This window comes from Pan paniscus, chromosome 10, assembly GCF_029289425.2.
Source record: "Pan paniscus chromosome 10, NHGRI_mPanPan1-v2.0_pri, whole genome shotgun sequence".
Classification (NCBI taxonomy): domain Eukaryota; kingdom Metazoa; phylum Chordata; class Mammalia; order Primates; family Hominidae; genus Pan; species Pan paniscus.
The window spans coordinates 44,021,500-44,045,377 of record NC_073259.2 but is presented as its reverse complement, the minus strand read 5'-3'; the positions used below and the strand labels follow the sequence as shown (position 1 = coordinate 44,045,377).

Sequence of the window (23,878 nt, the reverse complement as noted above, 5' to 3'; positions counted from 1 at the left end):
TAATTGTACATATTTATGGGGTACAATGTGATGTTTCAATGCATGTATACATAGTATAATGATGAAACTGGGGTAATTACCATATCCATCACTTTCAACATTTATCACTTCTTTAGGGTGACAATGTTCACCAGCCTCAGTCTCCCAAAATGCTGGGATTACAGGCATGGGCCACTGTGCTGGCTGGAAGCTTTTTAGAGATGCATAATCTTGAGCCCATCTCAGACTTGCAAAATCAGAATCTGCATTTTAACAAGATCCCCAGGTGATTCACATGTCCATTAAAATGTGAGAACCACTAATCTACTTCATAAGAATCTTGTAAGTAATTCAGTGAGATAATGTATATGAAAGACCCTGGCACAAAGGAGGTGATTAATAAATGGCAGTTTCCTTACATCAAAAGACCAAGATCTTAATTGGAGGGAAAAGTAGAACTGAGACTAAGCTCTTCCTGCATATAGATATCCTGGATCTTGGATACCTTCCTGCCTAACCAAGAGATTATGGAAATACTTAGTTCTTTCAGGAGTCGAGAAGAAAGAAATCAGGAAGCTAGGAAAGGTGAGAAGGAAATCACCTATTAGCACTCTATCATAGTCTCAGATCTACTAATAAGGCATATAAACTTGGTAAAATCACTTACCTCTTGGGTCTTGGTTTCATCATCTAAAAGAAGAGGTTATATCAAGGAGAGTCCCAAGGATTTAAATTTTTAAAAAGAATAAAAAAGCCGGGCGTGGTGGCTCACGCCCGTAATCCCAGCACTTTGGGAGGCTGAGGCAGGAGGATCACAAGGTCAGGAGTTGGAGACCAGCCTGGTCAACATAGTGAAACCCCGTCTCTACTAAAAATACAAAAAAAAATTATCTGGGCGTGGTGGTGGGCGCCTGTAATCCCAGCTACTTGGGAGGCTGAGGCAGGAGAATCGCTTGAACCCTGGAGGCGGAGGTTGCAGTGAGCCGAGATTGTGCCACTGCACTCCAGCCCAGGCGACAGTGTGAGAATCCGTCTCAAAAAAAAAAAAAAAAAAAAAAAAGAAGAATAAAAAATAAAAAGAGGTTATATGAGATGATTTCTAAGATTTTTTTCTATATCTAAGATTCTATGATGTTATCATTGATTGATTATAATTAATTTCCAACTTTTGAATCTTTGAAAATTGAGGAACTATTCCTTGGTTCTTCAAGAAAGATCTCACTCTCCCCCGTAATCAGAGATTTTTAAGAACATCAGCACTAGGAAAACTCTATATTGCCACTTTCAGGATAAGTCAAAACCAGTTTTAGCCCTTAGCATCTTAAGGAGTCCCATAATGAAAATATGACTGGGAGGTGTAAAATGGAGTGCCGTTAACCTATTTTCTTGAGCTGCATTTGAACCTAGAATATATTATCTCTAAAGGAGGGATTGAGAATAAGAAACTTTATCTCCCTCTATGAAAACTTTTTACCTTATCACCAAAGTTCCTGAGCCATAGAGTAATATTTATTCAGAGCATAAAGTTAGCCACATCTGTAACACATTCTCTTTTACACAGGCGGTAAAAAAAAAAAAAAAAAAAAAAAAAAAAATAGTTCCATTCAAAGGCCAATGCCAGTGGATACCTTAATTTACATTTACTGGTATACTATTCTGTATACCAATAATATTTAAACCCCAACTCATGTTTAAACTCCTTGTAAACACAAATAGACTGCTTTTATATTTACCAAGGTACTGTGCTCAGCAGTTGCTCAGTAACTGACAAGCAACATGTTTTAGTGAAACCCACTCTTGTTGTATTGGAGGTCAATTCTGACCCAAAATTAATCAGCATTCAGAAGAGTAAATGAGGCCGTCATTCTTTGTTGTTGAGTTGATGCCATATCAGAGATAAAAATCATCTAAAAACCCTGTCTCCTCCTTTCTCCTATCGACATAATTGCATGAAAATCCAAAGGCAGAAAACAGCCTTTCCAATTCCTACTCTTACCCCTAACCCAGGCTTCTTTAATCCAGAGGCAATCAGGTGATTAAAACTCAGATCTGCAGTTAGACAGATTTTACCAGCTGAAAGACCTTGTGACTGTTACATACCCATAGAATGGAGATAATATCTACCTCACAGGGTTATTTTAAAGATAAAATGAAACAATGTATGCCTACACCAATACCTGACACTTAGCAAACATTCATTAAAGAGTAGCTATTATTATTTCACTATAAACATATTTCAGTCTGGGTACTCTCTGGTACCTCCAGCAGAAAGTGAGAAGCAAGAAATACTCTTTGATATAACAGGTCTATATTCTGCTCACCTCGGTGAAGCCAATTTTAAAATTACTATTATCTGGATCATGGAGTGGACTTAACAATCTAGAATTGTCATTAGCTCACATCCTGCCCTCGTTAGTTCAGAGTTCGGTGAAAAGCATAAAGCTACTCATATCCAGTCAGTTCCAGCTATATGGAGCCTAAGAACATTTGACAGCCGGGCACGGCGGCTCACGCTTGTAATCCCAGCACTTTGGGAGGCCGAGGCGGGCGGATCACGAGGTCAGGAGATCGAGACCACGGTGAAACCCCGTCTCTACTAAAAATACAAAAAATTAGCCGGGCGTGGTGGCGGGCGCCTGTAATCCCAGCTACTCGGGAGGCTGAGGCAGGAGAATGGCATGAACCCGGGAGGTGGAGCTTGCAGTGAGCTGAGATCGCGCCACTGCACTCCAGCCTGGGCGACAAAGTGAGACTCCGTCTCAAAAAAAAAAAAAAAAAAAAAAAAAGAACATTTGACAAATACTTGTTGAGTGTTTATTTTGTGCTACAGAATGAAGCTTTATTATATTTTCCAGATGTGATTGGAAAATAATCTTTTCTAATTTGTGATAAAAATTAAATATAGATTTAGTTATACACAGTTAATGAATTACCTTACTGAAGAAAGTGAAATTATTTGAAATTATAGCTTTTGAGAAAGTATTAATTCTACATCATACAAAAGGCTGGCATTTGGTATAACTTATAAAATAGGTATCTAGGCCAGGCGCGGTGGCTCATGCCTGTAATCCCAGCACTTTGGGAGGCTGAGGCGGGCGGATCACGAGGTCAGGAGTTCGAGACCAGCCTATCCAATATGGTGAAACCCCATCTCTACTAAAAATACAAAAAGTTAGCCAGGCGTGGTGGTGTGTGCCTGTAACCCCAGCTACTCAGGAGGCTGAAGCAGGAGAATTGCTTTTACCCAGGAGGCGGAAATTACAATGAGCTGAGATCATGCCATTGCACTCTCTCTGGCCTGGGTAACAGAGCGAGACTCCATCTCCAAAAAAAAAAAAAAAAAAAAAAAAGGTACCTAGGGTGGTCAATTTCCAGAGCCTGGCATTCATCATTTCTGCTACATCAGCATTTCTCAAAGTGTGGTTTAGAGACCCCTGGGGGATCCAGAGACCCTTTCAGTAGGTCTACAAGGTCAAAACTATCTTCATAATAATTCTATAATTTCATAAAAATCTATTCTCTCTCATGAGAGTACAGTGGAACTTTCCATAAGTTACATGACATATAACAACAGACTGAATGCAGACGCTGACATGAGACTACAGCTGCCAGATATTTTCAAAAATGTTAAAATGCTACTCTTCTCACAGTTTTTTGTTTTGGAAAATAGTTATTTTTCATAAAACGTAATGAGTTCATTGTTATTTATTTATATTGAGACAGGGTCTCACTCTGCCACCCAGGCTGGAGTGCAGTGGTGTGATCACTGCTCACTGCAGCCTTGACTTCCTAAGCTCAAGCGATCCTCCCACCTCAGCCTCTCAAGTAGCTGGGACTACAGGTGTTGGCCATGCCCAGCTAATTAAAAAAATTTTTTTTGTAGAGACAGGGTTTCACCATGTTTCTTTCCCAGGCCATTGCTATTTTTAAATGAATAAATATGGGCTAGACACGGTGGCTAATGCCTGTTATCCTAGCACTTTGGGAGACTGAGACAGGTGTATCACTTGAGCCCAGGAGTTCGAGACCAGCCTGGGAAACGTGGTGAAACCCTGTCTCTCCCCAAAACACAAAAGTTAGACAGGTGTGATAGCTCATGCCTGTGGTCCCAGCAACTTGGGAGGTTGAGGTGGGAGGATCACTTGAGCCTGGGAGGTCGAGGCTGCAGGGCTGTGATTGCGCCACTGCACTTCAGCCTGTGTGATAGAGCCAGATCCTGTCTCAAAAATAAATAGGCTGTATGCGGTGGCTCATGCCTGTAATCCCAGCACTTCGGGAGTCTGAGGTGGGCAGACTGCTTGAGCTCAGGAGTTCAAGACCAGGCTGGCCAACATGGTGAAACCCCATCTCTGCCAAAAAATACAAAAATTAGCCAGGCATGGCGGCACATACCTGTAGTCCCAGCTGCTCAGGAGGCTGAGGTGAGAGGATCTCTTGTTGAACTCGGGAGACAGAGGTTGCAGTGAGCTGAGATCTCACCACTGCACTCCAGTCGGGGCGACAAAGCAGACTCTGTCTCAATAATAAATAAATAAATAGGCCGGGAGTGGTGACTCAGACTTGTAATACCGGCACTTTGGGAGGCTGATGCAGGCTGATCACTTGAGGTCAGGAGTTTGAAACCAGCCTGGCCAACATGGCGAAATGCCATATTCTACTAAAAATACAACAACAAAAAATTAGCCGGGCATGGTCGTGCACGCCTGTATTCCCAACTACTCATGTGGCTAAGGCAGGAGAATTGCTTGAACCCGGGAAGCGAAGGTTGCAGTGAGCCAAGATTGCGCTACTGCGCTCCAGTTGGGGTGACGGAGCGAGACTCCATCTCAAAAAAAAAATATATATATATATATATATGTGTGTGTGTGTGTGTGTGTGTGTAGACATTTTATACATGTATAAATACATGTAGAAAACATGTACATTTTCCCCATTTTTTTTCTAAAACAGTAGACATTGATAGGTACTATCCACATAAACAAAAACTCTTTGGGATCCTTGAAAATTTTTTAAGATTGTAAAGGAGTCCTGAGATCATAGTTTGAAAACTGCTGTGCTAGATGATACTGAGAAATTATACTTTTAGTGTGGCTTTCTGTCTTCTCCAGGATCAATCCACATTTCAAAATAATTTGTCAGACAAGATTTTTCCTTTCCTGGCAGATTTTAGTAAGTAGGCATTTAGTGGTCTATAAAAAGAAGCTACTACTTTCCACCTGTAACTCCAAGAACACAAGTCTAGTGACCCATCCTAACAGTATTAGATTTGTCCTGCTTTGTAGAGATCATTTCACTCTGCCCTTTTCCTGCTCTCCAGATACATGGCAGCAGTTGACCTAAGCCTGGGTTAATTAGGATGAAATTACCTAGTGCTTTCACTTTTTCCTATCAAAGACAGGATGTATATTCACAATGCTACTTTTGTGATTCATTACACCACTGATGAATATGAATTATACACAAATAAAACCAAAGTCTAGATTAAGCTTCTCAACTATTGTGGCAAGTAACACAAATGGGCTATACTTATGCTGAGATATTGATCTTAGCTCTCAGGGTGATCCATGGGGCCTTCGGGTAGCCAGAAACCTTTAGTCTGTAGTCTCTGGCCTCATATACCTTACTGTATAATGCAAATGTTATTTATGTATTTATTTAGAGACAGAGTCTCGCTCTGATGCCTAGGCCGAAGTGAAGTGTGGTGGCGTGATCTGGGCTCACTGCAACCTCCGCCTCCCGGGTTCAAGTAATTCTTGTGCCTCAGCCTCCCAAGTAGTAGCTGGGACTACAGGCGTGCACCACCATGCCCAGCTAATTTTTGTATTTTTAGTAGAGACGGGGTTTCACCACATTGGCCAGGCTGGTCTTGAGCTCCTGACCTCAAGTGATCTGCCTGCCTCGCCAACCAAAGTGCTGGGATTACAGGTGTGAGCCAGCACACTCAGCCACAAGTGTTATTTTTTATGTGTGCAGCAATATTTCCAGATTGAGAAGTACCAGCTTAGATCAATTTCTGGAAAAATATAAAGTGCCAAAGTAGACATATAAAAAGAACAGGAGTTTAAGACCAGTCTGGGCAACATGGTGAGACCCCGTCTCTATAAAAAATTTTAAAAATTAGCTGGGTGTGGTGGCATGTGCCCATGGTCCCAGCTACTGGGGAGGCTGAGGCAGGAGGACTTCTTGAGCCCAGGAGGAGGCTGCAGTGAGCCCTGATTGTGCCACTACACTCCAGCCTGGGTGACAGAGTGAGACGCCATCTCCAAAACATAAAATAATGAAATTAAAAAAAGTTTGGGAGTGAAAGATGAGTTGAGTTTTGTGTATGCTGAATCTGAAGTACCCATGGGACACTGAAATGGAACTGTCTAGGATGCAAATACACTTGGAAAAGGGGCTTGGGTATGATATACAGAGAGAGAGAAAGAACAGAATATACGAATACAAATGAATGAGAATATAAGTGGTAGCTAAATTTGTGGGGGTGGCTGTGATTACATATGAAAGGAATATAAACTTAAAAGAGAACTGAGGTCAGAACCCTGGATAACATCAGCATAAAAGGTGAATTTAGGGGACAGGAAGGTCAGAGGTGGAGTTGTATCAAATAAGGGAAAGACCAAGACAAGGACTTCCGTATCTACTAGATTTGGCAATTTTTGGAGATCTGTAGTAACCTTCACTAAAGAAATTCCAGTAAAATAAAGACTCTAAAACACAGCAGTGAGTTAAAGCAGTTAAAGATATAGGAGGAAAGAAGTAGAAATAGCCAAACCCTCAAGCATTTAGGCTAAGAAGAAAATGGAATGTCCTCAACTTTGGCATCAGAATCACTCAATCTAAACTAATCACATCTAAAACCAATCTCCCTGTGCTTTAGACCCACTCTTTACTGATCAGAAATTTCATTCTACTTATCCCTCCTTCTTTCTATTATCTTCAGCCTCACTCTCAACTTTTTTCTTCTCATCAGATCTTAAATATGCTCAAGTTTTTCACATCTTAAAACAGCCCTCCTGGTCCCTAGCACCCTCTGGCCTTCCCCAACCTCACAACTAAACTCCCACTCATTCCTCAACTCTCCTTTCTCTCCCCTCTGGCTTCTGTCCCTACACTCCACTGAAGCTGTTCTTGCCAAAGTTGTCAATGATCTCCATATTGTGAAAACAAATGGATGCTTTTCAGTCCTTTATCTTACTTGACCTTTCAGCAGCATTTTATTAGGTTGGTGCAAAAGTAATTGCCATTACTTTTGATGGCAAAAACCACAATTACTTTTGCACCAACCAAATACATTAATGACTAATCTCCTTCTTGAAATGCCCTTTTCTCTTCCTTACTGCCACTCTTCCTAGTCTTCTCCCTCTAACTCTTTGGCAGTGGAACTAGACTGCCTGGTAAGCACTGCTAGTTGAGTCACCTTGGACAAGTTCCTCTGTGCTTCAGTTCTCTCATCTGTAAAATGAGGATAACAGTAATGCCTACCTACCTCATAAACTTACTAAAGAGGATTCAAGCTTAGCACTTAGAACAATGCCTAGGACAAAGTAAACACTTATTAAACACCCACTTTGAGATGGAGTCTCCCTCTGTCACCTGGGCTGGAGTGCAATGGCACAATCTTGGCTCACTGCAACCTCCACCTCCCAGGTTCAATTCTGCCTCAGCCTCCCGAGTAGCTGGGATTACAAGTGCCCGCCACCACACCTGGCTAACTTTTGTATTTTTAGTAGACACGGGTTTCACCATGCTGGCCAGGCTGGTCCCGAACTCCTGGCCTCAAGTGGATTCACCCACCTCGGCCTCCCAAAGTGTTGGGATTACAGGCGTGAGTCGCCGTGCGCGGCCTATACCAACTACTAATATTATCAAATAACGTATGGCTGTCATTCCTCTATCTCCTTTGCAGTTTATTTTTCCTCTGCCTTTTCCTGAAACATGGTGTTTCCTCAGGGTTCACTTAGAGGTTCTTTTCGTACTCTACACGCTCACCCTCAGTAACCTCATTCAGTTACGGTAGAGGGTCTCAAAGTATGGACTGCAGATCCCTGAGGGTTCCTGAGGCACTCTCAGGGGCTCTACAAACTAAACTATTTTCATAACAATATTATTATTTGCCTTTTTCACTGTGTTGACATTTGCAGTGATTGTGCAAATCAATGGTAGGTAAAACATTATGGTACTTTAGACCAAATCAAGGTAGTGACACCAAACCATACTAGTAGTTACTATACTGTAGAGCTATGTCTTCTCAATTTTTAAAACATGCCAGTTTTGCTTAAGAATGTCCTTGATGAAGCACTACAAATTATTACTTTTATTAAATCTTGACCCTTGAATATATTTTTTAAAAGTATTCTGTGATTGGGCACAGTGGCTTATGCCTGTAATCCCAGCACTTTAGGAGGCTGAGGCAAGCAGATCACTTGAGGTCAGGAGTTCGAGACCACCCTGGCCAACACAGTGAAACCCAGTCTCCACTTATTCTGTGATAAAATGGATGTACCCAAAAGGCACTTCTGATGCATACCAAAGTATATGGCTCTCAAGGAAAACCATTTGTATGACTATTGCAAGCTGAATAAACTAAGTCGCTTTTTCCATAGAATACCACTTTTACCTGAAAGGACTGACAAACTAACGTTATTCAGCTCTGAGTATTTAGCAAACACTTTCTCAAAAATAAATGAGGCCAGATGCAGTGGCTCATGCCTGTAATCCCAGCACTTTGGGAGGCGGAGGCGGACGGATCACCTGAGGTCAGGAGTTTGAGACCAGCCTGGCCAACATAGTAAAACCCCATCTCTACTAAAAATATAAATATTAGCCGGGCGTGGTGGTGGCCGCCTGTAATCCCAGCTACTCGGGAGGCTGAGGCAGGAGAATTGCTTGAACCCAGAAGGCGGAGGTTGTAGTGAGCTGAGATCCTGCCACTGCACTCCAGCCTGGGCGACAGAGCAAGACTTTGTCTCAAAATAATAATAATGATAGTAATAATTATAATAAGTGAGCCCGTCATTTTAAGAAAAGCATTGTTGCCAATGATAAAATTCAAGCTTTCAAGTGAAACTTAGAATGTTTAGAAAACTTTTACCTGCCTTTCAGCCTGACAACTTCTCAATACTTAAGACTTTTCTGATGAGATTGGTTATAATGAGATAAACTAATATGATTTTTTTTTTTTTTCTGAGACGGAGTCTCACTCTGTTGCCAGGCTGGAGTGCCGTGGCATGATCTTGGCTCACTGCAACCTCTGCCTCCTGGGTTCAAGCGATTCTCCTGCCTCAGCCTCCCGAGTAGCTGGGACTAGAGGCATGCACCACCACGTCCAGCTAATTTTTGTATTTTTAGTAGAGACGGGGTTTCACCATGTTGGCCGGGATGGTCTCAATCTCTTGACCTCGTGATGCGCCCACCTTGGCCTCCCAAAGTGCTGGGATTACAGGCAAGATTTTTAAATATTGTATAATGTCACATATTGACATGTGGGACATTTGCATAACTGAATGAACCAGTATTTTCCAAATGATGGATACATGATGTCCATTCAAACTGTAATATAGGCCAGGCATGGTGGCTCATGCCTATAATCCCAGCACTTTGGGAGGCTGAGGCAGGCAGATCACCTGAGGTCAGGGGTTTGAGACCAGCCTGGCCAATATGGTGAAACCCCATCTCCACTAAAAATACAAAATTAACTGGGCGTGATGGCGCATACCCATAATCCCAGCTACTTGGAAGGCTGAGGCAGGAGAATCATTTGAACCTGGGAGGCAGAGGTTGCAGTGAGCTGTGACTGCACCATTGGACTCCAGCCTGGGCGATAAGAGCGAAACACCACCTCAAAACAACAACAACAAAACACAATGAACACAGAACAATGGATTTTAACATAATAAAATGAAAAGCTCATTAATATGGCTTCAGATTCTACCTAGCAATCAACGTTTAAGAAACTGCTACTTGTGGCTGGGCGTGGCACACCTGTAATCCCAGCACTTTGGGAGGCCGAGGCAGGCAGATCACGAGGTCAAGAGATCTAGACCATCCTGGCCAACACGGTGAAACCCCATCTCTACTAAAAATGCAAAACTTAGCTGGGTATGGTGGCACATGCCTGTAATCCTAGCTACTCGGGAGGCTGAGGCAGGAGAATCGCTTGAACCAGGGAGTTGAAGGTTGCAGTGAGATCGCGCCACTACACTCCAGCCTGGGAACAGAGCAAGACTCCATCTCAAAACAAGACAAAACAAAACAAAAAACTGCTACTTGTGTTTTGGTGTAGTATCAAAGATAAATATCAAATTATTTGAAAGGGCTATTAAAATACTTCCTGCTTTTCAATGACAAAGCTGTGTGAGGCCATCTTTTCTTCATATACTTCAATCAAAACAATGTATCAGAAGAGACTGAATGCAGAAGCTGCTAGGATAATCCAGCTGTCTTCTATTAAGCCAGATATTAAAGAGATTTGCAAAAATGTAAAATCAATGCTGTTCTTCTATTTTTTCTTTTGGAAAATAATATTTTTCAAAAGGCTTATTTATGTTAACATGTAAATCAATTTATTATTATTTTTTTGTCTATTTTCTCCCTTTTTGTGGAGAACGAGGTCTTGCTATGTTACCCACACAGGTCTTGAGCTCCTGAGCTCAAGCTATCCTCCTGTCTCTGCCTCCCTAAGTGCTGGGATTACAAGTGTGAACCCCTGCACCTGGCCTGTTGTTATTTTTAATGAATTAATAAGCATTTCTTAAATTTCTTTTTGAGACAGAGTTTCGCTCCGTCACCCAGGCTGGAGTGCAGTGGCGCTATCTTGGCTCACTGCAACCTCTGCTCTCAGGTTCAAGTGATTCTCCTGCCTCAGCTGCCCGAGTAGCTGGGACTATAGGCGTGCACCACCATGCCTGGTTAATTTTTGCATTTTTAGTAGAGACGGGGTTTCACCGTGTTGGCCAGGCTGGTCTTGAACTCCTGACCTCAGGTGATCCACCCACCTAGGCCTCCCAAAGTGCTGGGATTATAGGGGTGAGCCATCGTGCCCGGTCAGCATTTCTTAAATTTCTCAATTTTAATTTAACATATGGTAAAGTTGATGGGTATATGTAACCCACATAAACAAAAGCTCCTTGGAGTCCTCAGTAATTTTTAAAAGTGAAAAACAATCCCTGAGAACAAAAAGTTACAATGTATTCTTCTGAGTAAGTTCTTAAAAGAAGAGGATTCCTTGTATACAAGGTATTGCACTTTTCAAGATACCTATACCACCAAACCCAACATTTCTTGCATGGTCTGTGCTCAAGTGATCTTTGCAGTTTCCTTTGAGGGCCATTAAAAAAAAAAAATGCCAGGCACAGTGACTCAGGCCTGTAATCCCAGCACTTTGGGAGGCCGAGGCAGGTGGATCACGAGGTCAGGAGATCGAGACCATCCTGGCTAACAGGGTGAAACCCCATTTCTACTAAAAATACAAAAAAATTAGCCAGGCGTGGTGGCAGGCGCCTGTAGTCACAGCTACTCAGGAGGCTGAGGCAGGAGAATGGCATGAACCCGGGAGGCAGAGCTTGCAGTGAGCCGAGATTGTGCCACTGTACTCCAGCCTGGGCGACAGAGCGAGACTCCATCTCAAAAAAAAAAAAAAAAAAAAAAATTGGCCCAGCCTGGGCAACACGGTGAAATCTTGTCTCTACAAAAAATATAACAATTAGTGGCCGGGCATGGTGGCTCACGCCTGTAATCCCCAACACTTTGGGAGGCCAAGGCGGGTGGATCGCCTGTGGTCAGGAGTTTGAGACCAGCCTGACCAATATGGTGAAACCCCGTCTCTACTAAAAATACAAAAATTAGCTGGGTGTGGTGGCACACCTGCAGTCCCAGCTACTCGGAGGCTGAGGCAGGAGAACTGCTTAAACCTGGGAAGCAGAGGTTGCAGTGAGCTGAGATCGTGCCACTGCACTCCAGCCTGGGCGACAGAGCGACATTCTGTCTCAAAAAAAAAAAAAAAAAAGGCCGGCCGTGGTGGCTCATGCCTGTAATCCCAGCACTTTGGGAGGCTGAGGTGGGTGGATCACAAGGTCAGGAGATCGAGACCATCCTGACTAACACGGTAAAACCTCGTCTCTACTAAAAATACAAAAAAAAATTAGCCGGGTGTGGCGGCGTGCGCCTGTAGTCCCAGCTGCTGGGGAGGCCAAGGCAGGAGAATGGTGTGAACCTGGGAGGCAGAGCTTGCAGTGAGCCAACATCACGCCACTGCACTCCAGCCTGGGTGACAGAGCAAGACTCCGTCTCAAAACAAACAAACAAAAAAACTATATATATATATAAAACAATTAGTAGCCAGGTGTGGTGGCATGCACCTCTGGTCCCAGCTACTGGGAGGCTGAGGTGGGAGGATTGTTTGAGCCAGGAGGTGGAGGCTGTAGTGAGTCATGATCATGCCATTGCATTCCAGCGTGGCTGACAGAGTGAGGCTTAATACATACTTAAAAAATTTATCAGTATTAGTTTTTAATAGAGAAAATATTGATAGATATAACTCATATAAACAAAAGCTATTTGGGGTCTTCAATAATTTTTTAAAATATAAAGGAGTCCTGAGAGCAAAAGATTTGAGAACCCACTGCTGTACAGCATAGGAATCTCAGGAGTCAAAAAGGGAATTATGTAGCTGGGCCTGTAGTTCCAGCTACCATGGAGGCTGAGGCAGGTGGACTGATTGAGGCCAGGAGGTCAAGGCTGTAGTGACATCAGCCCTGTGAATGGCCACTGAATTCCAGCCTGGGTAATTGTGATGGTTAATACTGAGTATCAACTTAACTGGATTGAAGAATGCAAAACACTCATCCTGCACATGTCTGTGAGGGTGTTGCCAAAGGAGATTAACATTTGAGTCAGTGGGCTGGGAAAGGCAGAGCCACCCTTAATCTGGGTGGGCACCATCTAATCAGCTACCAGCATGGCAAGCAGGCAGAAAAACGTGAAAAGACTAGACTGGCCTAGCCTCCCAGCCTACATCTTTCTCTCGTGCTGGACTCTTCCTCCCCTCAAACATCGGACTCCAAGCTCTTCAGTTTTGGGACTTGGACTGGCTTTCCTTGCTCCTCAGCGTGCAGACGGCCTATTGTGGGACCTTGTGACAGTGTGAGTTAATACTTAATAAACTCCCCTTCATATATATATCCATCCTATTAGTTCTGTCCCTCTAGAGAACCCTGACTGATACAGTAATATAGCAAGATTCCATCTCTTAGGAAGGAAAATTAAAAAAAAAAGTAATTACTGTACTAGAGTCGCAACATCTCAAGCAGAAGTAGGTTTCAGAGTGATTCATTCAATAAACACTTACTGAATAGCTAATATGAATGTACAAAGCACTGCATTAGATACCTACAGTTTCATGGGGGAGACAAGTCCATAAACAGAGCCCAATCTGAAGGTCTTTCCCCAAAAATAAGGCAGTTCATTCAAGATCTCTGAAGTGGTTCTCTTCAAATTCCAGCTGTGACCTGACAAACGTTTCTGACATTATTCACTTTACCTAGATCCTTGACTTCATTAAAGGCATACAACGGAGAATATTAGAGGAGGAAAAAAGAAATTGTCCAAAAAAAAAAAAGATCAAACCTGAAACAATAATTGACACTATCTAGACAGAAGCAAAATAATCTACTGTAGGCCAGGCATGGTGATTCATACCAGTAATCTCAGCACTTTGGAAGGCCGAGGTGGAAGCATCACTTCAGCTCAGGAGTTCAAGACCAGCCATGGCAAAACCTCATCCCTACAAAAAATACAAAAATTAGCCAGGCACAGTGGCACATGCCTGTAGTCCCAGCTTCTTGGGAGGCTGAGGTGGCAAGATGGCTTGAGCCAGGGAGGTGGAAGTTGCAGTGATACCAGATTGTGCCACTGCACTCCAGCTTAGGTGACAGAGCGAGACCATGACCAAAAAAAAAAAAAAAAAAAAAAAAAAAAAAAAAAACTGTAATAGATGTTTTTCTCAAGGAATGCATGTAGATTGTATATTTTTGTAAATCCAATCATTCTAATGTACTAGAAGAATTCTACTGAGAGGACACTAAAGTGAATTCAGGCCAAAGTGGTAGGGTAAACCCACTTGTTCCTTTCATTAAACATATTTACCTTTTTTCAATGGATAATTATACAACTTAATGCATTTGCTTAAAATAGAAACACAAACACACATAAGGGATAACCACTGATTTTGTTGCTCTCTCCAGGGTAGAAATCATGGTTTATTCACCTTTTAATCATTGGCACATAGTTTGATACCTTTTTATTTATTTATTTTTACATTTATCTTGTCCAACTTCTAAAACCATCACATATAGTTTGATATGACATATCCTAAGCTTTCAATAAATAGATGTTGAAGAATGAACAGATGAACAAATGGGTGAAAACTTAATTCTCAACTAAGAGGCAAAGTGTTTCATGGAAGTGTGCCACTTGTAAGGATGAAATTAAAACTCAGCCTTATCCTCCTGGGTCATCAGATAACCTACCAGCTTGGTGTTTATCAAGTGTAGGAGATGACTGATTTCTGGGGAATCAGTAGATATTCAAGTTAACCGATTTCAGTCTATAACTGGAGATTGCCCTAAACACAACCATAACAATCTGATTTAGTTTGAGACACTTTATGCCTGTAATTGCGACTGCTTACTAATGCTGACAATACCCAAAAACTAAAAACTACAAGGAATATCCTTACAAGAAATCTTGTATTTTACAGAAGAGATATAGTAAGAGTGTGATTATTCTCAATGCCTTATCAGAGCTATGCAGTTCTGCATGGACATTTACCTACTTGACAAACTTTCTTATAGATCATTAACACCGAGAAGATAGATGTAAAAAGGCAAAATTATAGAGCAATGCTTGGCTAGAAGCAACTGTCAATCAAAGATTACTCAAGCGGCCGGGCGCGGTGGCTCACACCTGTAATCCCAGCACTTCGAGAGGCCGAGGCGGGCGAATCATGAGGTCAGGAGATAGAGACCATCCTGGCTAACACGGTGAAACCCCATCTCTATTAAAAATACAAAAAATTAGCCGGGTGTGGTGGCGGGCGCCTGTAATCCCAGCTACTCGGGAGGCTGAGGCAGGAGAATGGTGTGAACCCGGGAGGCAGAGCTTGCAGTGAGCCGAGATCCCGCCACTGCACTCCAGCCTGGGCGACACAGGGCGAGACTCTGTCTCAAAAAAACAAAAAATTACTCAAAATAGAATATGACCAGTCACTTGAATATTTCAGAAAATAATTTACATTTAAAAATCTTATTTTTACTAAAATGTCTTAGATTCATTATTTAAAGGAACATCTAATACCTTTGCATCATCTTTTGATCCTAAAAAGTATATCAAATGTGAATTTACATTAAAATTATTTTCTCAATTATTATTAATATTGTCTGAATTACTGTCATCACCATCCAACAGAAATATAATGTGAGTCACATATGTAATTTAAAATTTTCTTTTCTTTTTTGAGACAGGGTCTCGCTCTGTTGCCCAGGCTGGAGTGCAATGGTGCGATCTTGGCTCGCTGCAACCTCCACCTCACAGGTTCAAGCGATTCTCCTGCCTCAGCCTCCTGAGTAGCTGGGATTACAGGTGCCTACCACCACACCCAGCTAATTTTTGTATTTTTAGTGATGGGGTTTCACCATGTTGGTCAGGCTGGTCTCGAACTCCTGACCTCAGGTCATCTGCCCACCTCAGCCTCCCAAAGTGCTGGGATTATAGGCATTAGCCACCGTGCCCAGCCTGTAATTTAAAATTTTCTAATATCCACATTTTAAAAAGTGAAAAAGAAACAAGTGAAATTAATGTTGACAATGTATTTTGTTTAACTTGATATGTCAAAAGTACTGTCAATATGTAATCAATTAAAAATTGAGACCGGGTGTGGTGGCTCACACCTGTAATCCCAGCACTTTGGGAGGCCGAGGTGGGTAGATCACCTGAGGTCAGGAGTTCGAGACCAGTCTGGCCAACATGGCAAAACCCCATCTCTACTAAAAGTACAAAAACTAGCTGGGCGTGGTTGTACACATCTGTAGTCCTAGCTACTCAGGAGGCTGAGGCAGGAGAATCGCTTGAACCCAGGAGGCGGAGGTTGCAGTGAGCTGAGATTGTGCCACTGCACTCTAGCCTGGGTAACAGAGCGAGACTCTGTCTCAAAAAAAAAAAAAAAAGAAAAGAAAAAAGGAAATAAATGGAAACATGCACAAGAAAATGAATCACTACTCTTGTTGTCAGTTACATGACAGGCCAGCGAATGAGTCTGTTCAATCCCCACTGAGAGAATGGCATTGAGAAGGCTCTTTAGACACCCCAGTGAGGTTGCCTTGAAGTAATAAGAGAGAAGAGGGGATTGGAATAATGAATAAGCAGCGGTGAAAGCTCTCAGCTATCTCCTGTATAATTCGCAAAATTACTTTCTTCTGGCAACATAAAGCTCCTATTATAGTACCGTATTTAAAATAAATGAACCTATATAGATCTGATGGTATCAATATTGTCTCAAACTCCTACTTGATCCCAGGGAAAATATGCTCAAGGGACAAAATACTAAGTTTCAAACAATTTTATCTTTAAGATTCAGTTTAAGTCAGATCCAAGAGGCCTACTTGGACTTGGACCACACCTTGGACTATTCTTTCCCTAATCAGCACACAATATTCAAAGAAGCAACAAGTGGAAGACTTTCTTATCTCTCTTTCGATAGGTAACAGTGGGTAGCCTGAGTGTGTGTAAGAGGAAAGGGGAGAAAGAGAAGCTGTAGAAAAGTGTACAACATGCAAACATAGTATGGTGAAATTTAACAACAGAAACAAAGAAATTATAATTTCACCTCTCTTAAGCCAAATATCTATTTCAGATTGAAGAATTAGATTCTGGGTTACTCCTCAGGGCATCTGAGTGGACAAGAATAGACCCTTCTCAATCATTCTGTAAATACTCACATGCTGCACTGAGGCACTGTGCAAGAGTACAGTCCACTGCAATGAACCAGTCAACAGAGGCCCACAAAGGCAAGCCTCTGTGCTTTGGTGGGTAATAATCACCTTTCTGCAGTTCTTTAACAAAATAGCTAAATATGCTTAACTTATGGTCAGATGGCTTTCCAAGTCATCCCCATCAGGTGAGGCTACAGTTCTCTATAGGGAATATGGAAACTTAAAAAATATTTAATAAATGCTCAGTGTGGTTGATGAGAAGGAAGAGAAAGTAAGACCAAATTGTACCCTCTATATTTATTCTTTGGGAGATTCCTGAAACACAAATAGAGACTATGTATCTAGGCACATAGAGTAAGATGCATTTAAATATGCAATGATATGAAACAAACAAACAAAGCAAAGTTGGCCAGATGCGGTGGCTCACGCCTGTAATCCTAGCACTTTGGGAGGCCGAGGCAGGTGGATCACTTGAGGCTGGGAGTTGAAGACCGGCCTGGCCAACATGGCAAAACCCTGTCTCTACTAAAAATATGAAAATTAGCTGGCTGTGGTAGTGTGTGCCTGTACTCCTAGCTACTCGAGAGGCTGAGGCATGAGAACTGCTTGAACCTGGGAAGCAGAGGCTGCAATGAGCTGAGATCAAGTCACTGCATTCCAGCCTGGGTGAGAGAATGAGACTCCGTCTCAAAAAAAGAAAAAAAAAAAAAAGCAAAGTTCAAGTTAAAAGGATAATGTTAAATAACTAAGAACAGGATGAATACAGATTTGTTCTTCTTCTTCTTCTTTTTTTTTTTTTTTTGAGACAGAGTCTCACTCTGTTGCCCAAGCTGGAGTGCAGTGGCATGATCTCAGCTCACCGCAACCTCCGCCTCCTAGGTTCAAGCGATTCTCCTGCCTCAGCCTCCCGAGTAGCTGGGACTTAAGGCGCGTGCCACCACACCCAGCTAATTTCTTGTATTTTTAGTAAAGACAGGGTTTCACCATGTTGGCGAGGCCGGTCTCGAACTCCTGACCTCAGTTAATCCACCTGCCTTGACCTCCCAAAGTGCTGGGATTATAGGCGTGAACCACCATGCCTGGCTGATTTGTTCCTTTTTTTTTTTTTTTAAATGTATATGAAGTGTGTAACAGGAAGTAAATTTGTTCTTCAAATACTAGAATACTAGAACAAGAGGTTAAATCTTAACACTTGAAAGGGGGTTTAAGGAATAGGAAAAGATGAACGGCCCTATCAGTGAAAGAGAACTGGGCTGGGGAAAAAGACCAGTTGTATGTTGCAACCTCTAAAAAGCTGAAGGATGTTTCTAAGCCTTAGTAACTGTCTGTAAAAGGAGGTCGGAGTTCTAGCTTTTAGCAGTCTATGATTACTACATAAATCATTTCTAAAAAACTAAATAGGTAGGATTTTAGAATGAGAAAAGGTATGCAAGTATTCTGGGCTCTGAAAAAAAGAGAAAATGTAGGAAAGATGACTAATTGTCCCAATATACCTCTTTATTTCTCTCTCTCTCTCTCCTTTTTTTTTTTTTTTTTGTGATAGAGTCTCGCTCTATTGCCTAAGCTGGAGTGCAGTGGTGTGATTTTGGCTCACTGCAACCTCCACCTCCCGGGTTCAAGAGATTCTCCTGCCTCAGCCTCCCAAGTAGCTGGGATTATAGGCACATGCCATCACGCCCAGCTAATTTTTGTATTTTTAGTAGAGATGGGGTTTCACCATGTTAGCCAGGTTGGTCTCGAACTCCTGACCTCAGGTGATCAGCCCGTCTCAGCCTCCCAAAGTGCTGGGATTACAGGCATGAGCCACTGCGCCCGGCCTCTCTTTCTTTAAGAGACAGGGTCTCACTCCTTTGCCCAGGCTGGAGTGCACTGGTGCTATCATAGTTCATTGCAGCTTTGAACTCCTGGGCTCAAGCCATCTTCCTGCATCAGCCTCCTGAGTAGCTGGGACTACAGATGCATGCCACCACATCTGGCTAACATTTTTATTTTTTGTAGAATCAGGGTCTCGCTATGTTGCCCAGGCTGATCTCAAACTCCTGGTCTCAAGCAATTCTCTCACCTTGGCCTCCAAAGTGTTGGGATTACAGGTGTGAGCCACCATGCCAGGCCCCAATATTTATTTATTTTTGAGACGGAGTGTCGCTCTGTTGCCCAGGCTGGAGTCCAGTGGCACGATCTCAGCTCACTACAACCTCCACCTTCCAGGTTCAAGCCATTCTCCTGCCTCAGCCTCCCAAGTAGCTGGGATTACAGGCGCCCGCCACTACGCGGGGCTATTTTTGTATTTTTAGTAGAGATGAGATTTCATGTTGTTGGCCAGGCTGGTCTCAAACTCCTGACCTCAAGTGATCTGCCTGCCTCGGCCTCCCAAAGTGCTGGGATTACAGGTGTGAGCCAGCATGCAAGGCCATGCCCCGATATTTTTGATATGCCTTCTATTGCATTCTACAAGTGGCTCTAGGCCAGGGGCAGTGGCTCATGCCAGTAATCCCAAAACTTTGGGAAGCTGAGGCAGGAGGATGGCTTGAAGCCAGGAGCTCAGGCCTCTACAAAAATTTATTTTATTTATTTTTCTGAGACAGGGTCTCACTCTGTCACCCAGGCTGAAGTACAGTGGTTTGATCATGGCTAACTGCAGTCTCAACCTCCCGGGTTCAAGCAATCCTCCTGCCTCAGCCTCCTAAGTAGATGAGACTAGAGACTATAGGCATGCACCATCACACCCAGCTAATTTTTAAATTTTTTTGTAGAGACAAGGTTTCACCATGTTGCCAAGGCTGGTCTCAAACTCCTAGGCTCAAGTGATCTGCCCTCCTCGGCCTCCCAAAGTGCTGGGATTACAGGCATGAGCCACCATGCCCAGCCTCTACAATTTTTTTTTTTTTTTTTTTGAGACAGAGTTTTCCTCTGCTGCCCAGGCTGGAGTGCAACAGTGTGATCTTGGCTCACTGCAACCTCTGCCTCTCCAACTCAAGCAATTCTCATGCCTCAGCCTCCTGAGTAGCTGGGATTACAGGCATGTACCACTATGCTCAGCTAATTTTTATATTTTTAGTAGAGATGGGGTTTCACCATGTTGGCCAGGCTGGTCTCGAACTCCTGGCCTCAAGTGATCTCCCTGCCTCGGCCTCCCAAAGTGCTGGGATTACAGGTGTGAGCCACCATGCCCCGCTCCCCCAATTTTTTTTTTTTTTTTTTTAATTAGCTGGGCATAGTGGTGTGCACCTATGGTCCTGGCTACTTGGGAGGCTGAGGTGGGAGGATTGCTTGAGCCAAAGAGGTCGAGGCTGGAGTGAGCTTCGTGCCACTGCAGTCCAGCCTGGGTGAGACTGAGACCCTGTCTCAAAAACAACAATAAGAGTGGAGTGGTCTATTTTCTTTATGGAAGACCAGAACGGTAAAAGAGGAATTGGCAATTCAGCAGTGAATTATATTACTGAGGTAATGGGTCTTAAAAGAAACAAAATAGCAAGAGTGCTTCTAGGGTTAAACTTTCCTAAGAGCAAACATGAGACAAACAAGGTGCCTGTCCTTACTAGCCAAGAATTATCATACTAGAATGCTTTCAGCTCAGTATTCCCATCCACCTGTACTCCTCTGACACTGGAGCACCATAGAAACACTCAGAATTCCCACAGGTAAAGGATCCCTTCCAGCAGCTCTGCCAGGGGATATATGTCTTCAGCCATCTGAGGGAACACTTTGGAATCTCAAGAGATACGTAAGTTTATATAAAATGGGTGTTTATAAGCAACAAACTATTTCCTCTTATCACTAACATGGGGAAATTTCCATATTGGCACATATTTATATGAAAAGCAGAGATGTTTTTCTATGAAAATCACCTTTTAAAAAAAATTTTGTCCTGACTTGTGTATTTTCCTTTGTAGTGATTACATTGCCTTCCTCCTTTTTTTTTTTGGCCCTCATATACAGAGACTATCGAAGAGAGTACCTGGATCTAGTTTATTCCAAAGACAGACAAGCAGTTTGTGCCTCCACTCCAGGATGACTAAATACAACGATTACACGTAAAAAGACAAAACAAGGCCGGGCGCGGCGGTTCACGCTTGTAATCCGAGCACTTTGGGAGGCCGAGGCGGGCGTATTACGAGGTCAGGAGATCGAGACCATCCTGGCTAAGACGGTGAATCCCCGTCTGTACTAAAAATACAAAAAATTAGCCGGACATGGTGGTGGGCGCCTGTAGTTTCAGCTACTCGGGAGGCTGAGGCAGAAGAATGGCGTGAACCCGGGAGGCGGAGCTTGCAGTGAGCTGAGATCGCGCCACTGCACTCCAGCCTGGGCGACAGAGCGAGACTCCATCTCAAAAAAAAAAAAAAAAAAGAAAAAAAGAAAACCTTGCTACACCAAGTTCCTGAGGGCCAAGGAAAGCCATTTAGATCTTTGGGTTTCATTTGCTTCACTTAAGCATCTTTATTTTTGCACTTGAACGTCTGGCAGAGCATTTTGATGATGATGCACAAATACTACGAATAAATGGATGCGTGACTAGCTAAATAGAACACAAGATTTTGAAAGACTTGAGTCAAAAACAGTAGGCAAATCAAAGAAGCAATCCCAAACAGATGCTATCTTTCAGAAATTAACAGATTATTTCACCTGCAACATATTCCCATCCTAGAAAGGGCATTCCTGCATTACAATCATTTATGCTTGGGTAAAGGCAAAACGAACAGATGTCCAAGAACCACCCTCATTACCTGGCCTATGGCAGAAACATGTCTCCTTTCTTGGAGTCTGAGTAGACTTGATCAAAATCACCCACAGGTATAAATTCACATTATAATATCACACACCAAAGCCTCAGTGAATATCTTTATCTTGGACAAACATATGATCCATTCACTTAAAGGTGAAATCACGTGGTTGAACAAAGTATATTGCAATTCTGCTAAACTCATTTAGAAGCTGGCTTAAGGCCGGGTGCGGTGGCTCACGCCTGTAATCCCAGCACTTTGGGAGGCAGAGGCGGGCGGATCACTTGAGGTCAGGAGTTACAGACCAGCCTGGCCAACATGGCGAAACCCGGTCTCTACTAAAAATACAAAAAGTAGCCAGGGCGTGGTGGCGCCTGCCTGTAATTCCAGCTACTCGGGAGGCTGAGGCAGGAGAATCGCTTCAACAGGGGAGGCGGAGGTCGCGGTAAGCCGAGATCGTGCCATTGCACGCCAGCCTGGGCAACAAGAGCGAAACTCTGTCTCAAAAAAAAAAAAAAAAAAAAGAATCTGGCTCAATATAGCTGTCCTCTGATAAAGCCCTGTGGCTCTCCTCCATGCCTTCGAACACTCCTCCTTCCATTTCAGGCCCCAAGGCCTGTTCTGCAACTAATCTGACATCTTTCCATTACTTTGGAAGCCTAGGGCTCCACCACACCCTATCCCAACCAGATTTCTACCCTCCTACCAACAAACGTGCATGAGTTGACATACCAAACCAACTCTTAGGGCCAAACTAATCCTGTTCCCCCCAATTCTCGGAAACTCAAGCGTCCTAACAAATCTTAAGAGTCTGATGAGTCCATTCCTTTCCCTTGGAACGTCTGGCCCTTGCGTTGACCCCTCGGCTTCCATGGTCACAATTAGCTCTGGTTCTCCTGGCCCCTTCCTATCCCTCTCTTCGGGGCCTCTGCCAGAGCTCACGCTGAACCTGTTTCCTCATCTGTAGGACCCTTGGAGGTTGGGAGGAGGCCTATATAACCCCCCCAATCCAACTCCGGATCTAACATTGAAGGGTCCCAGCATTCCCCTAGACCCTCACTCTTTCTCTTGCCCACGCCCCAAACTCCTTCTCCATCTAGGCTACCACCTCGCCCACGCGCCTAGCATCACCCGCCGCGGCCCAAGCTCCCCCAGCCCCTGCTTCCGGGCTTTCCTTGCAGTTCTGCTTCCGGCCCTCGGCCCTTCCCACAGCGGGGCGCCCCCGGCCCGCGCCCGGCCCCCGAGCCGCTCGCTCCCGGGCTCTCACCGCTCGAAGAGCAGCCTCACGAAGAAGATGCCCGCCGCCAGCGGGAACACCGAGAGGATGTGCCGGCCGCGGGGGTAACCGTAGCCGTCGGCCGGCCCCTCCAGATCAGCCCAGCTCACGTTCTCGGGTAGCCAGAAGCGCTCGCTCCACAGCCAGCCCCACAGCAAGCTTAGGGGTCCCTGCGCTGTCGCCATCTTACGCCCACCCCGAAACCACCGCCGCCACAAGCGTCAGCTGCCGCCACAGCCAACGGAACCCGCGGGGAGGCGGCCCCAGGGCGGGGCCCGGCCGGCGGCCACCCCCTTCCGGCCCCTTCTGGTCACTGCCACGGATCCGCCCGCCTCCCTGGCAGGGCCGGGCCTCTTCACCGCCCATCTCTCCTCCCGGCCCATTTCCCTCACTGCAACCCGGGGACCGCCTCCGGGGATCCACGCCCCTTCCCGAGCCTCTGACTCGCCCAGCCCGGCCCTGGGACCACGCCTCGGGCGGCCCTGGGCCCGCCCTCTTTTGCTGCTGGTCTAGGCCACGCTTCTACTCCTCCCTCACTCTTCCATCCAGCCACGGCCACACCCCTTATTTCAGGCCTAGCTCCTTTACGGGGACATTCTCCTTTCTCAGCCTGTTGGAATCGAATCCGTTCCGGCTCCCACCCAGGCGGTACCTCTGTCTCCACTCCCGGAGGCCAGATCGATCTCTCAGGTCAGGGCTTCTCTTGGATGTCAGCTGGTCCTGCCCACTACTGTCCGCCACTAGAGTTCTTTTCGCTCCCAACCTTTTCTTCCCTTCGTGCCCCGTGACCTCAGCCTACTTTCACTGCTTTATCCCTTAAAAATTCGTCACTTTTCCTCAGAAAAAAATGGACTTAACAGTTTACAAAAGGCCGGGCGCGGTGGCTCACGCCTGTAATCCCAGCACTTTCA

The 23,878-nt window shown here is 44.2% G+C and overlaps 1 protein-coding gene across 14 annotated transcripts in view; it reads right to left on the bottom strand.

Moving 5' to 3' along the window:
* The window catches only part of CERS5 (ceramide synthase 5), a 37,949-nt gene extending 14,214 nt beyond the window's left edge, over nucleotides 1-23,735 (bottom strand). For 3 of the 14 annotated variants that reach the window (XM_034935899.3, XM_055095671.2, XM_055095673.2), the window contains exons 1-2: nucleotides 22,959-23,087; nucleotides 647-847 (exon numbers count right to left, since the gene is read on the bottom strand). In XM_034935899.3, the coding sequence (XP_034791790.1) occupies nucleotides 647-669 (23 nt within the window). In that variant the 5' untranslated portion in view covers nucleotides 670-847; nucleotides 22,959-23,087. Of the gene's footprint in view, nucleotides 1-646; nucleotides 848-4,371; nucleotides 4,392-22,958 lie in introns of those variants that run through there. The other 11 variants (XM_055095672.2, XM_055095674.2, XM_055095669.2 and 8 more) reach the window with 11 other exon arrangements.
* Between the last annotated feature and the right edge of the window lie 143 nt (nucleotides 23,736-23,878).